This window comes from Schistocerca nitens, chromosome 9, assembly GCF_023898315.1.
Source record: "Schistocerca nitens isolate TAMUIC-IGC-003100 chromosome 9, iqSchNite1.1, whole genome shotgun sequence".
Lineage (NCBI taxonomy): Eukaryota > Metazoa > Arthropoda > Insecta > Orthoptera > Acrididae > Schistocerca > Schistocerca nitens.
In genome coordinates this window covers 475,261,338-475,277,239 of record NC_064622.1, presented here as the reverse complement: position 1 = coordinate 475,277,239, position 15,902 = coordinate 475,261,338, and the positions used below count along the sequence as shown (strand labels likewise).

Genomic DNA, 15,902 nt, shown 5'->3' with positions numbered 1-15,902 from the left:
AGCAACGTTCTGTCATAGAATTCCTGTGCTGTGAAAACGAGACAGTGGGAAACATCCACATGAGGTTGAAAAAGGTGTATGGAGATGCTGCTGTCGATTGCAGTACAGTTAGTCGGTGGGCAAGCAGGTTACGTGATGAAAGTGGGCACGGCAATATTGAGGATTGTCCTCGCAGCGGCAGGCCTCGTACTGCACACACTCCAGACGATGTGCAGAGAGTTAACGAATTGGTGACTGCTGACAGACGCATCACAGTGAACGAACTGTCACGCTACGTCGGGATACGGGAAGGAAGTGTTTGCAGAATACTTAAAGTGTTGGCGTTAAGAAAGGTTTGTGTCAGGTGGGTTCCCAGGATGTTGACAGTGGATCACAAAGAAACAAGAAAAACGGTATGCAGCGAACTTTTGGAACAGTACGAGAATGGTGGAGATGAATTTCTTGGAAGAATTGTGACAGGTGATGAAATATGGCTCCATCATTTTTCACCAGAGACGAAGAGGCAATCAATGGAGTGGCATCATGCAAATTCATCCACGAAAAAAAAAATTCAAAACCACACCTTCTGGTTGAAAAGTTACGGTGTTTTTCTTCTTTGTGGACATCATGCCAAGTGGAAATTGTGATGCATAAGTGACGACACTGAAGAAACTTCAAGCTCGACTGAGTCGTGTTCGACCACATCGGCAGAAGCAGGATGTTTTGCTGTTGCACGACAATGCACGGCCACATGTCAGTCAAAAAACCATGGAAGCGATCACAAAACTCGGATGGACAACACTGAAACACCCGCCTTACAGTCCTGACCTGGCTCCATGTGACTATCATTCCTTTGGGAAATTAAGACTCTCTTCGTGGAACTAGGTTTGAAGATGATGACTCCCTTGTACACGCTGCCAAACAGTGGCTCCAACAGGTTGGTCCAGAATTTTACCGTGCGGGTCTACAGGCGCTGGTTCCAAGATGGCATAAGACAGTTGAGAGGGATGGAAATTATGTGGAGAAATGAAAATATTGTTCGTAAAGGATGTATCTATGCACTGTAAAACTTTCAAACATGTAGAATAAAAGATGGATTAAAAAGTAGTGTGCATTTATTTTGGAGTGACCCTCGTACTATGAATATAAACACGTCCAGGTGATAGCAGCGTCACATGGCGAGGTACTGCTGACTGACACACGCGCGGTGCTTGTAGTACCAGTGAATGTGATGTCCGTGTGTAGAATGCGGAAGGCGCGCGAACTATGTGAGTCTGACCGAGGACACATTGTGATGGCCCAGAGGTTCGGCACGAACATTTCGTAAACTGCCTGACTTGTCGGGTGCTCGATGTGTGCTGTGGTGAGTGTCTTCAACACGTGGCGAAACCAAGGTGAAACCACGTCGGGGTGGGATGGCCACGCATCATTAAAGACGTCGAGCGTTATAGGCTGGGCAGACTGGTAAAACAGGACAGGCGGCGAACTGTGGCGGAATTAACATCAGACTTTCATGCTGGGCAGAGTACAAGTGTGTCTGAACGCGCAGTGAATTGGACCCTCCTAACGATGGGCCCCCGCGGCCTAAGACCCGTGCTTACGTCAGAGTTAACACAACGGGCACGTGGCCATCGGCATTGGACATTGGCGCAGTAGCAGAGCTTTTCATGGTGTGATGAATCCACAGTTTGTCATCTGCAGCCACTTATACCTTAAAGTAGACAAATTGTTTAAGCCAAAATTACGATATGAAAACTTGTTATTTCTATGTCTGAAATTATTTAATTCTATGTGTCTGTCTATTTACATAATGTGTCACTTACGTTTTGGCTCAAACAATTTGTCTACTTTAACGTATAAGTGGTTGCAGATGACAAACTGTGGAACAAAATGGCCACAGTAGAAACACAACACAACGGAAAAACCACACCATGTTGTAAAAAGGTATGAATTCGTAATTTATGTGTTTTTTAAATATCTGTAATTACGATTTAAAAACTTATAGCTTCACGTATAAAAACAGCAAAGAACACTCTTTATTTTTAACAGATGGAAAATAAAAGCCCACTGAAGATGCTGCAACTGCAGTGAAACATGTTTGGGTTAAAAAACAAAAAAATGTGTTTTGCCCAAAGGCGGACTCTATCCAAAAACACACATAGTGTTAAAGCAAACACGGAAGAAAAGAGCTTCAACCCCAAGATGATTCATTATACTATTGGGAACATCACCGTGGGGACCCATGGATCCAGTGGAGGTCGTTCAAGATACATTGAGGGGCAAGGAGTATCGTGCTCTGGTTGCAGACCACCTCAGACCTTCATGACGATCATGTTTCCCGCCCGAAATGGCATTTTTCAACAACACAATGCGCCAGTGACGGAGTGGTTCGAGTAACGCAGTGGCGAATTGCAATTGAGTGTTTGCCCCTCAACTCGCCAGATCTGAACCTGATCGAACTCATCTGGGATGTGACTGAACGTGGCGTCAGATCTCATCATTCCCCCGTCCCCGGAATTTACGGGAATTATGCACCTTGTGTGTGCAGATGTGGTGCCAACTCTCTTGAGCGACCTACCAAGGGATCATTGCTTCCATGCCATGACGCGTAACCGCTATTATCCGTGCCAAAGGTGGACATAGCGGCGGATGGTCATAATGTTCTGGCTGATCAGTGTAATTAACTTGGATTCATATTCTGCACACACACACACACACACACACACACACACACACACACACAGGATACGGCATCTTTAATGTTCACGGTATGTTGTTGTATTGATTTTGGATATGATTCCGTTTTTGGTCTACTTTATCCACCTCAATGATTCGGTTAAACTGGATTGCCACAAACACGTAGGAAGATTAAAGTGTACAATTTCGAAATCGATCATGTGAATTAAATACCAGTAATAAAACAGCTGAATGGATTATCCGATGCTGGTCGGGGTGGCCGAGCGGTTCTAGGCACTACAGTCTGGAACTACGCCACCGCTACGTCGCGAGTTCGAATCCTGCCTCGGGCATGGCTGTGCGTGATGTCCTTAGGTTAGTTAGGTTTAAGTAGTTCTATGTTCTAGGGGACTGATGACCTTAGCAGTTAAGTCCCATAGTGCTCAGAGCCATTTGAACCATTTGGTTATCCAATAACAATTTATTAAGTAACGATATTTGTTGAAGAGCTGCAGACAACAGCGTTAGTATGAACTGTGAGATCTATGTTCTGATTGGAGTTGCTGTAGTCTGATCCGTGTACGATGGTGGTTTGCTCAGCGTGAGACACGCACGGGAGATGCACTGTTGCCGTCCCAAGCGCACTAGGCGCACACACGTTCTCTGAGCTTGAAGAAAACTTGTACACTGCAAATTATGTCTCTCGCTTGCTTGTGCAGAATTTGTCGCTTATGATCACCATCAGCCGAATCGGCTCGCAAGAAATGGAATAAAAAAGCACTAAGTACCTCGTTACGATCAGATTTAATGCTCGCATTGGCCACGACATACACAGCAGAACACTGAGAACAATACTGAAAGCTCACTGCCTATCGGAGAATGCGTGACGCAGATTCGCAGAACAAGTCTAAATTCGACTGCCATCGTTCGTGACTCCAACTACAATGTCAATGAAGTATTAGTGCTTCTTGGTAAGTGCTTCTTGATGGATTCGGGGCTGGGATTATTGTAGTAAGGGAAGTGCTGCCGCTTCTGTTTTAATATAGTAATGCACAGTAAGCTGCTACGCCTACTACGGAGGTAACTGATGCAGTTGTTATGACAGGAACATAGCCTCTTGATACAAACGAAATGAGACTGATCGCATTATCAAGGAATTCTTTCGTGTGGTGGTTCTTTGGCCATAGACCTAGTTCTCAGATTAAGAACAGTTGGACATTAAGAAAGTGATTCAATTTTTGCCGTACGTCTTTTAATAGAAAACTAATCATATGACGTGGAACGTGTGTCTGGGAAAGTCAGGAAGATGACCCTACTGGAAATACTTGAAATCAATAAACCTATGACACAGAATGTCAGCATTGTATTAAATGACTAACTCAGTTATCTTCTTCCCATCCGTTAAATTATTTTTAATTACACAAATAGTAGATCAAAATCGTAAATTGAGCTTTATTTTTCATCTGTTCTTAAATGAAACGGTATCCATACAGAAACTTTATTTTTTATTTTAGTTAATTATAAGTATTTCTGCGTGACAAAGAAAACGTAATACTTTGTTTTGAAAACTCTCTACATATGACAAACAGTCTACAGATTATCACTCTTGTATCTTCTATATAAATAATATCTGTGAAAGCCGCACGTAATTTTATTTGTGTTTGCGATATACAGCTGTCACCTGAGGGAAAAAGAAAATTTAATGATTTAAAACAGCAACAAGCCGAAAGTATGGTCTAAGACAGTTTATGTAAATCAAATCGTTTATTACAAACATATCTTCAGAGGGCCCTTACAGATTTTCTTGGTGTCCTGCCACTGCATCTTTCTGCAGTCGTTACAGGTTTTGTGCAGTGGTGTGTATTTCTGTACGACGAATTGATCGCCTATTTGTGTTATACATTTAAAAGTTTCCACATTTCGGCTCGTACACTATGTGAGTGCCGTTAAATTCTCAGAAAACCGCTTGAGCACACACCTTTCTACATTTCATGGCAGCACACGTGCTCAGAATTTATACAACGTGGCCTAGCTTCACATAAGTAACAAAAACACTGACCTACACAAAATCTGTGACGATTACGAAATGATAGCACAGCACGAAAGGAAGAAAGTCTGTAAGAGCTATCCGAAAACGGATTTCTAATAATTCCGAAACCGGTAATGGTCTGATTTAAATAAAATGTCTTAAAACATACTTGTTGCTGTTTTAAAACACACTACTGGCCATTAAAATTGATACACCAAGAAGAATTGCAGATGATAAACGGGTATTCATTGGACAAATATATTATACTAGAACTGATATGTGATTACATTTTCACGCAATTTGAGTGTATAGATCCTGAGAAATCGGTACCCAGAACAAAAACCTCTGGCCGTAATAACGGCCTTGATACGCCTGGGCATTGAGTCAAACAGAGATTGGGTGGCGTGTACAGGTACAGCTGCACATGCAGCTTCAACACGATACCACAGTTCATCAAGAGCAGTGAATGGCGTATTGTGACGAGCCAGTTGCTCGGCCACCATTGACCAGACGTTTTCAGTTGGTGAGAGATCTGGAGAATCTGCTGGCCAGGGCAGGAGTCGAACATTTTCTGTATCCAGAAAGGCCCGTACAGGACCTGCAACATGCGGTCGTGCATTATCCTGCTGAAATGTAGGGTTTCGCAGGGATCGAATGGAGGGTAGAGCCACGGGTCGTAACACATCTGAAATGTAACGTCCACTGTTCAAAGTGCCGTCAATGCGAGCAAGAGGTGACCTAGACGTGTAACCAATGGCACCCCATACCATCACGCCGGGTGAGACGCCAGTATGGCGATGACGAATACACGCTTCCAAAGTGCGTTCATCGCGATGTCGCCAAACACGGATGCGACCATCATGATGCTGTAAACAGAACCTGGATTCATCCGAAAAAATGATGTTTTGCCATTCGTGCACGCAAGTTCGTCGTTGAGTACACCATCGCAGGCGCTCCTGTGTGTGATGCAGCGTCAAGGGTAACCGCAGCCATGGTCTCCGAGCTGATAGTCCATGCTGTTGCAAACGTCGTCGAACTGTTCGTGCAGATGGTTGTTGTCTTGCAAACTTCCCCATCTGTTGACTCATGGATCGAGACGTGGCTGCACGATCCGTTACAGCCATGCGGATAAGATGGCCGTCATCTCGACTGCTAGTGATACGAGGCCGTTGGGATCGAGCACGGCGTTCCGTATTACCCTCCTGAACCCACCGATTCCATATTCTGCTAACAGTCATCGGATCTCGACCAACGCGAGTAGCAATGTCGCGATACGATAAACCGCAATCGCGATAGGCTACAATCTGACCTTTATCAAAGTCGGAAACGTGATGGTACGCATTTCTGCTCCTTACACGAGGCATCACAACAACGTTTCACCAGGCAACGCCGGTCAACTGCTGTTTGTGTATGAGAAATCGGTTGGAAGCTTTCCTCATGTCAGCACGTTGTATGTGTCACCACCGGCGCCAACCTTACGTGAGTGCTCTGAAATGCTAATCATTTGCATATCACAGCATCTTCTTCCTGTCGGTTAAATTTCGCGTCTGTAGCACGTCATCTTCGTGGTGTAGCAATTTTAATGGCCAGTAGTGTAACTGTACTACAGCCATGGTTCTCACGTCGTCTGCTTTCTATAACACTGCAAATAAATATTATTTTGCAGAACATTAGGAAAGTACTTCCTATTCGGTATTTACTACCCATCGTGAACTCCGTCAGCTGGGGCGGTAGTGGGCGGCAGGTAAGTCCTGACTGGTTTTGCGCGCTGACGGTCACTGACCTCCAGCACTGTCCACGGTAGGCGAAATGCGGAAATGTTTTGACCACTGGCGGAGGAGCAAATTGCAGACGCATGGGGTGTCGAACGAGTGCAAGTCTGAAAGTAACCACCACTAAATGAACGAACTACATTTGGTGCGTGTATCAGTTTCCAGGAGGTGGCTCATTTCTCTTGCGTGAGACATTTCCCGACAGAGCGCCGGAGCCTGCCTGTTGCAAAGAGTTTGTGTAGTAAGACTGAGCGGATGGCACAGTGTAATGATACACCTCACCATCGAAAAGTATCTCTCACTTATGAGCTGCAATAAACTGTTCATTGGTTATGTAAATGACCTCATTTGTTTTGTGCCAGGGTACTGTAGTGTATGGTGAACTGGCAGTGGTACATAGGGGGCGCGTAGGTAGCAGGTGTCTGTGATGCAGATAATTGGGATGATGAATGGACCGTCTGGAGCCGCTCTTATAGAGCCAGGCGTCAGGCAGACGCTTGTGGTAGATGGTCTGTGGGTCAAAAACATTGTTGTAAATAGAGAATTGGGATGTTTAGTGTGTGTGATGCTAATGTTAATCGTAGAACGTGAGGCACTAACACATTGTCGTGACAGATGCAGGTTATATAGGCTATCCGAATATGAGCCACCAGTAAATGGGGGTCCACCTCCATAACTGAGTCGTCAGTGCGGTTCATTGCCATGTGGGAGGGCTGGCATCGATTACCGATACTGCCAGGAAGATTTCCTTGGTGGGACGACTGGTACATGGTGCACCCATTCTCTTGAGGCTAACTGAGGAGCTATTCGAGCAGTTACTAGCGGTTGAAAAGTCAAGAAACCCGACGACGTTCGGAAGAGTGGTTTGCTGACCACATTCGACTCCATACGACAGCCAGTAACGCCATTGCCAGAGTATGACACGGCGGTCGATCTGATCTTACCTGATTGGCCCATCTAGAGCCACTACTCGGAACTTTACATAACTTTATCTACTTTTACCATAAAGTGAAGAATATAAGATATGGGGCTAACAGATGGTGGTGATTCTGGTTGTAGCATTATTTACACTGCTTGCACCCTAAATCATCAACATCGGTAAGCCTCAAACCATACTATCCATTTACTGGCCCCTCGTACACTGATCAGCCAGAGCATTACGACCGCCTGCCTTCTAACCGGTATGTCCACCTCTGGCACGCATAACAGCGGCGACGCTTCGTGGCATGGAAGTAGTGAGGCCCTGGTAGGTTTCTGGAGCGAGCTGGAACCACATCTGCACATACAAGTCACTTAATTTCCGTAAATTACGGAAATTTGTGGTAAGGACTATGGGACCAAACTGCTGAGGTCATCGGTCCCTAGGCTTACGCACTACTTAATCTAACTTAAACTAACTTACGCTAAGGAGAACACACACACACCCATGCTCGAGAGAGGACTCGAACTTCCGACGGGAGGAAGCCGGGCGATCCGTGACAAGACGCCCCAGACCACACGGCTATCCCGAGCGGCCCGTAAATTACGGAAAGGGCGCGATGACTTCATACGCCACATTCAATGATATCCCAGATGTGTTCGACAGGGTTCAGATCTGGCGAGTTGGGGGCTCAGCACGTCAACTGGAACTCACCATTGTGTTCCTCGAACTTCTCCGTCACATTCCTGCCCTTGTGACACGGTGCATTACCTTGCCGAACAATGGCACTGCCGTCAGGAAACATGATCATCAAGAAGGGATGTACGTGGTCTGCAGTCAGTGTACGATATCCGTCGTAGTCATGGTGCCTTGCACGAGCTCCACTGGACCCATGGATGTTCCCCAGAGCATAGTGCAGACGCCGCCAGCTTGACTCCTCCCTGCAGCACATGTGGCAAGGAGTTGTTCCCCAGCAGGACGACGGATATGCGTCCTCTCATCAGCGTGGTGAAGAAGGTATCCGGATTCATCAGGCCATGCATGGCTCTGACACTAGGCCAGCGTCCAGTGCTGATGGTCACGTGTCCATTCCAGTCGTAGTTGCCGATGTCGCGGTCTTACCATTGGCACATGCGTGGGTCATCTGCTGCGGAGGCCCATCGTTACGAGGACTTTGAGCCGTGCTCTCTCCCAGCTATGAGTTTTCGTGAACTTCGCTGTCTATCTGTGTCTGGTTTCCCGCCCTTGTCGCGATTACATCGTGGTTCTTCTTCCTTCTACGTGTATCAGAACTGATGTGTATCGATACTTGCGCCGTGTACCATCTTTGGTTTGGTGCATATAGTTTCCGGCAAGGGGGTATGGAGTGAGTCGGTCGGTTGTTGCGGACGACGGAAGTTATCTCCGCGCGGTGCACTCGGCTGCGGCCGCTGGCACCCCCTGCACAGTGTCGGACCATGTGTGGAGCTGTCCGATCGCTACGAGCTTCGTGGTTCACCGACCCAGGACGTCGAAGTTGAGCAGTGGTTTCAACTACCCAAGCTACGTCCATTCATGTTGTGGTGGTTCGCTTCGGTGGTTTGCTGTTGGGAAGGTTTTCCGGTGAGCAACACCGAGTGCTTCTACTGCTGAGATTTAGCCGCCATGCAGTGCAATTTACTATTTTAGTCGACTACGATTTGAGTGCACCAGTGAAATGTTCTGTCTTGTGGCCGTTAGTGTTCTGGTTACCTGCCCTGGGCACTAACGTAATTTCAGGCAGCGTCCTTTCCTCACCTGTTGTCGCTGTCCAACATGGTGTGTAATTTTGACAGCTAATACATACTCCATTGTGGATTATCACGTTTGTAACATTGCCTGTTTGAGTTCTCGTGCACTGATTGACGGTAGGCAAGTCGTTGGGTCAGTCGGTCCCTGGCTGTCCCTTGGTTGGGTTCCGACGGATCAAGTATAGTTGGGTTCACCACCTGTCTCACCTAAGTGAACGAGGGCAGGCCGACCTCCCTGGAGGCCTTCTGAGTGCCACCGGTGTTTTATTATCTGTTGCCAGCTAATTAAAATTTTAGGCTTATGGTTATTTGTTTTGTTTCTTAAAATTTTGCAAAATTTATTTTTAAATTTATTTTTCAAGCTTAAACACTGCGGCCTTTAAAGATTATGCAATAATGGCTCTGAGCACTATGGGACTCAACTGCTGAGGTCATTAGTCCCCTAGAACTTAGAACTAGTTAAACCTAACTAACCTAAGGACATCACAAACATCCATGCCCGAGGCAGGATTCGAACCTGCGACCGTAGCGGTCTTGCGGTTCCAGGCTGCAGCGCCTTTAACCGTACGGCCACTTGGGCCGGCAAGATTATGCAATATATTTTACAGTTTTGAAGTTTAATTGTGGCCCTGAGCCATTGGTATTCCACTTGGCAAATGTTGCTTCTTTAAATTATTTTATTGCTATCTTAATTGAATTTTTATCTTGTTGATTTTTACGATTTCTTGTTGTTAAACATGCTGGCCTTCTACCTTTAAAGGTCTATGGTAATATATTCTGAAGTTTTGAAATTTAATTGTGGCCCTCAACCATTTGTATTGCACTTTGCGTATGTTGTTTTTGTTAATTTTTTTATTTGTATCTGAATTGGACTTTTATGTTGTTGAAATTTCTTGTTGGAGGCCTTCAGCCGTGAAACAGTTGCATTCGGTAAAGATTCTGCTATGTGCCGCTTTGGTTGTAAAGGTTATTAAATTACAATAAATGACAATTAGGAGCAGAAACTGACTTCAACCCTTGGCGCATTCCACAATCCTATTACCTGTTCTGTCCAGCGTGTTTAGCAGGCGTCTCAGCCTTGGTGCACTGTATTGACATACTGGTATTCTACCCAGCATTAAAGTCTGATTTAGTTCTTCCATAATTCGCCGCCTGTCCTGTTTTACCAGCCTGCCCAGCATACAGGTGCAACATGTGTAACGAGGGGTGTACCCCAAACCCCACATGTCTGGACGCGGTTTCACCTTGCTTTCGCCACGTGTTGAAGGCATCCACCACAGCACTGTCAGAACGTCCGACAAGTCGTGCAGTTTCCGAAATGCTCGTGCCGGGCCTGCGGGCCATCACTATCACAGAAAGATCGCGCCCTTTCGCCATTCTACACACGCACACTGATACTACACGCACTGTGTGTGTCTGACTAGCGGTCGTTCCTCGCCAGGAGGCGCTCTCACCTGGACTGGTTTATATCGATAGTAGGTCCGTGGTCATAATGTTCTGGCTGATCGGTGTGTTTTGTACATTCTGTACGACCACTATCTGTGTGATGTCCTTAGGTTAGTTGGGTTTAAGTAGTTCTAGGGGACTGATGACCATAGCTGTTAAGTCCCATAGTGCTCAGAGCCATTTTTTTGAACTATTATCTGTGACGATGGTGTGTTAATGCTGCCTGTGAATGGAGGACACGGAGGTCACAAAAGCTGATCACTTAGATTGGAGGAAATGTGAGCCACCTGTAAACAGAGAAAACGATGTGGTGAGTACAGATGCTGGTGGCTGAGGTCGTACTAAACATGGGCTACCTGTAAATGGAGATAATTAGCTACCTGGGGAGCTACGAACGCTCGCGATTTACGTTGTGGTGAGAATGAATCACCTGTAAATGGAGAATATGGGTTACAGGTTCTGATGAATCACTTTGTAGTGAACATGATCCACCTGTAAATACAGAAAACGACATGATCATTAAACATTTTGGTGATTAGATTGTAGGAAACATGGACCACCTGTAAATGGAGAACATGACATGGGGATTCAGATGCTGGTGGTTTATGTTTCGGGGAACATATTCCACCTGAACGAACAGAAAATGAAATGGAGGCTACTGGTGCTGTTGATGCAACCTGTAATGAACGTTAGACTTACCTAGATCGAGAATATGACATGGAAGTTTTACAGGAGATGGAGAAGCTGTAAATGGAGAAAACGACGTGGGGATTAGAGATTCGAGTGATTCAGGTAGTAATTATCGTGGCCTATCCGTACATGGAGAATAAGACATGATTACAGATTTTAATAAATTACTCTGTAAGGAACATGGGCCACCTGTAAATGTGGCAGCGCTGTATGATATATTGGTTACTGAAGCTGAAGATGTGAGTTGTTGGGTATATGGACCTCAAATGGGTCTGAGCACTATGAGACTTATCATCTGGGGTCATCAGTCCCCTAGACTTAGAACGGTTCCGGACTGAAGTGCCTAGAACCGCTTGGCCACAAAAGCCGTTTATATGGACCACACGTAAAGGGATAACATGAGAGGAGGCTTCAGAGGCTTGTGGGATGGGCAGCAGGAAACCGTGACAACTGGCGAGTGCTGACATCTGTTGAGCAGTTGCTGAAGGTCGCGCTGTGGACAGTGCTAGACACTGGTGGCGAGGGGCAGCGCCGGCGCTCACCTGATGGAGGCGCAGAGCTGGCAGACGCCGGTGGCGCTGTACGTGACGAGGAACATGGGCCAGCCGTAGGCTGCGAGCGCGAAGTGCATGTAGTGGACGGCGTCCTGGAAGCGGCCCAGGTCGGCCGCCTCGGTCAGCGCGACGAACTGCGTGGCCGGCGTCACCGGCACCCCGGACAGGAACTCGTACGTGTCGTTCCTGCGCTGCAACACCGCCGCCCGTCTCAGGACACCTCCCACACCCCGCGTCGCGCGTCTGGCTGCAGCGGGCGCGGCAAGCAGGCGCATAGCAGACATAGGGAGGCTGCCTGTGCCTCGGCAGCGCTGCGGTGGGCGGCAACGAGCAACACTGGCCCCCATTCTTTGTAGCGTCAGCACACTGAACATACACTAATGGCCATTAAAATTGCTGCACCAAGAAGAAATGCAGATGATAAATGGGTATTCATTGGACATATATAATATACTAGAACTTACATGTGATCACATTTTCACGCAAATTGGGTGCATAGATCCTGAGGTAGATGCTATTTTTCTTGACTTCCGGAAGGCGTTCGATACAGTTCCGCACTGTCGCCTGATAAACAAAGTAAGAGCCTACGGAATATCAGACCAGCTGTGTGGCTCGATAGAAGAGTTTTTAGCAAACAGAACACAGCATGTTGTTATCAATGGAGAGACATCTACAGACGTTAAAATAACCTCTGGCGTGCCACAGGGAAGTGTTATGGGACCATTGCTTTTCACAATATATATAAATGACCTAGTAGATAGTGTCGGAAGTTCCATGCGGCTTTTCGCGGATGATGCTGTAGTATACAGAGAAGTTGCAGCATTAGAAAATTGTAGCGAAATGCAGGAAGATCTGCAGCGGATAGGCACTTGGTGCAGGGAGTGGCAACTGTCCCTTAACATAGACAAATATAATGTATTGCGAATACATAGAAAAAAGTATCCTTTATTGTATGATTATACGATAGCGGAACAAACACTGGTAGCAGTTACTTCTGTAAAATATCTGGGAGTATGAGTGCGGAACGATTTGAAGTGGAATGATCATATAAAATTAATTGTTATTAAGGCGGGTGCCAGGTTGAGATTCATTGGGAGAGTGCTTAGAAAATGTAGTCCATCAACAAGGGAGGTGGCTTACAAAACACTCGTTCGACCTATACTTGAGTATTGCTCATCAGTGTGGGATCCGTACCAGATCGGGTTGACGGAGGAGATAGAGAAGATCCAAAGAAGAGCGGCGCGTTTCGTCACAGGGTTATTTGGTAACCGTGATAGCGTTACGGACATGTTTAGCAAACTCAAGTGGCAGACTCTGGAAGAGAGGCGCTCTGCATCGCGGTGTAGCTTGCTCGCCAGGTTTCGAGAGGGTGCGTTTCTGGATGAGGTATCGAGTATATTGCTTCCCCCTACTTATACCTCCCGAGGAGATCACGAATGTAAAATTAGAGAGATTAGAGCGCGCACGGAGGCTTTCAGACAGTCGTTCTTCCCGCGAACCATACGCGACTGGAACAGGAAAGGGAGGTAATGACAGTGGCACGTAAAGTGCCCTCCGCCACACACCGTTGGGTGGCTTGCGGAGTATGAATGTAGATGTAGATGTAGATGTAGATGTAGGTTGCAGTACCCTGAGCAACGATCTCTGGCCGTAATGACGGCCTCGTTACCCTTGTCGCTTCGCCAACAGTGGCCTACTGCAGATCGACACCTAAGGGACACCAAATACAAATCGACATCGAGAGAGTGGCCCTGTCATATGGCACTCGCGGTGCATACGCTGAAATGAAATGTAAAAAATACGTCTTCTTTAGTGGGCGTCGCTCTACTGCAGTGTCACACATCACTAACAAATAGGAAAACACTAGAACGTCTGTATAAGGCATGTTTTTACCTACAATTGTCACTTGGCTGAATGTGTAATAAGGCTGTGTGGCATCGTGCAGACACAGTCAGATCGTCACAGTAGCTGTGTATGTCTAACAAAGTCGACGTTTGTCTTCACCTCGGTGAAGCTTGGATGGTGTGTACAGGTACAGCTGCCCATGCAGCTTCAACATGATACCACAGTCCATCAAGAGTAGTGACTGGCGTATTGTGACGAGCCAGTTGCTCGGCCACTATTGACCAGACGTTTTCAATTGGTGAGAGATCTGGAGAATGTGCTGGCCAGTGCAGCAGTCGAACATTTTCTGTATCCAGAAAGGCCCATACAGGACCTGCAACATGCGGTCGTGCATTATCCTGCTGAAATGTAGGGTTTCGCAGGCATCGAATGGAGGGTAGAGCCACGGGTCGTAACACATCTGACATGTAGCGTCCACTGTTCAAAGTGCCGTCAATGCGAACAAGAGATGACCGAGACGTGTAATCAATGGTACCCCATACCATCACGCCGGGCGATATGCCAGTATGGCGATGACGAATACACACTTCCAATGTGCGTTCACTGCGATGTCGCCAAACACGGATGCGACCATCATGATGCTGTAAACAGAACATAGATTCATCCGAAAAAAAAAAAAAAATTTTTTTTGCCATTCATGAACCCAGGTTCGTCGTTGCGTACACCATCGCAGGCGCTCCTGTCTGTGATGCAGCATCAAGGGTAACCGCAGCCATGGTCTCCGAGCTGATAGTCCATGCTGTTGCAAACGTCGTCGAACTGTTCGTGAAGATGATTGTATTGCAAACGTCCCCATCTGTTGACTCAGAGTTCTAGACGTGGCTGCACGATCCATTACAGCCATGCCGATAAGATGCCTGTCATCTCGACTGCTAGTGATACTAGGCCGTTGGGATCCAGCACGGCGTTCCGTATTACCCTCCTGAACCCACCGATTCCATATTCTGCTAACTGTCATCGGATCTCGACCAACGCGAGCAGCAATGTCGCGATACGATAAACCGCAATTGCGATAGGCTACAATCCGACCTTTAACAAAGTCGGAAACGTGATGGTACGCATTTCTCCTCCTTACACGAGGCATCACAACAACGTTTCACCAGGCAACGCCGGTCAACTGCTGTTTGTGTATGAGAAATCGGTTAGAAACTTCCCTCGTGTCAGCACGTTGTAGGTGTCGCCATCGGCGCCACCCTTGTGTGAATGCTCTGAAAAGCTTCTTCTTCCTGTCGGTTAAATTTCGCGTTTGTAGCACGTCATCTTCGTGGTGTAGCAATTTTAATGGCCAGTAGTGTATTAGTTAGGTAAAAGCGACACAAGGTTTGTTTTGTAATCCAAATGTAACGATAAAGTGCTCATAATATTCGACAGCCTAGATCAGCATTAAGCATTTCTTTATTTAAGACTACCGGTTTCGACAAACGTTTCTGAGTTCTTCAGGTCTTAAAAATGTATTGTCAAATGTGTTCATTTCACGTTGGACCTCACGACAAGTAGGCATGTGATGAAAATCGGCTGAAGGCCACGGTGGCCGAGCGGTTCTAGGCGCTACAGTCTTGAACCGCACTACCTCTACGGTCACAGGTTCGAATCCTGCCTCGGGAATGGATGTGTGTGATGTCCTTAGGTTAGTTAGGTTTAAGTAGTTCTAAGTTCTAGGAGACTGATGACCTCAGTAGTTAAGTCCCATTGCGCTCAGAGCCATTTGAACCATTTTTTGAAAATCGGCACATTATAAAACGTTTGTCATTGCTGATTTTTTACTTATATGACAGCTTGCCGTAATGTCGAACATAAAATGAACACGTTTCACAGAAAGGAAAAGATGTTTAAGACCTGAAGATGACAGTAAAGCCCGTCAAAACCGTCTGTCTTAAATAAAGAAATATGTTATGCGATCTAGGGTGTAGAATGTTTTTAGGAAGTAAAAAATATGCTCCTTCAGTATGGTGTAAATTAGATAATACAATCTAAAGAAAAAATGTTTTTCTGAATCAAAAATCTTGCCCAGTGTGTATTCAAAGAGACATGACAGGTTGGTTGGTTGATTTGGGGGAGGGGACGAAACAGTGATGTCATCGGTCCCATCGTATTATGGAAGAATGGCGAAGGAAGGCAGCTGTCTCCTTTCAAGGAAACCATCCCGACATTTGCCTGAAGCCA

The 15,902-nt window shown here is 46.3% G+C and overlaps 1 protein-coding gene across 1 annotated transcript in view; it reads right to left on the bottom strand.

Annotated features, from left to right (window-relative positions):
• LOC126204362 (diacylglycerol lipase-alpha-like) overlaps positions 1-15,902 on the bottom strand; it is a 392,827-nt gene that overhangs the window by 219,038 nt on the left and 157,887 nt on the right. Inside the window, exon 6 of the mRNA XM_049938737.1 lies at positions 11,823-12,025. Coding sequence (XP_049794694.1) covers positions 11,823-12,025 — 203 coding nt within the window. The remainder of the gene's footprint in view (positions 1-11,822; positions 12,026-15,902) is intronic.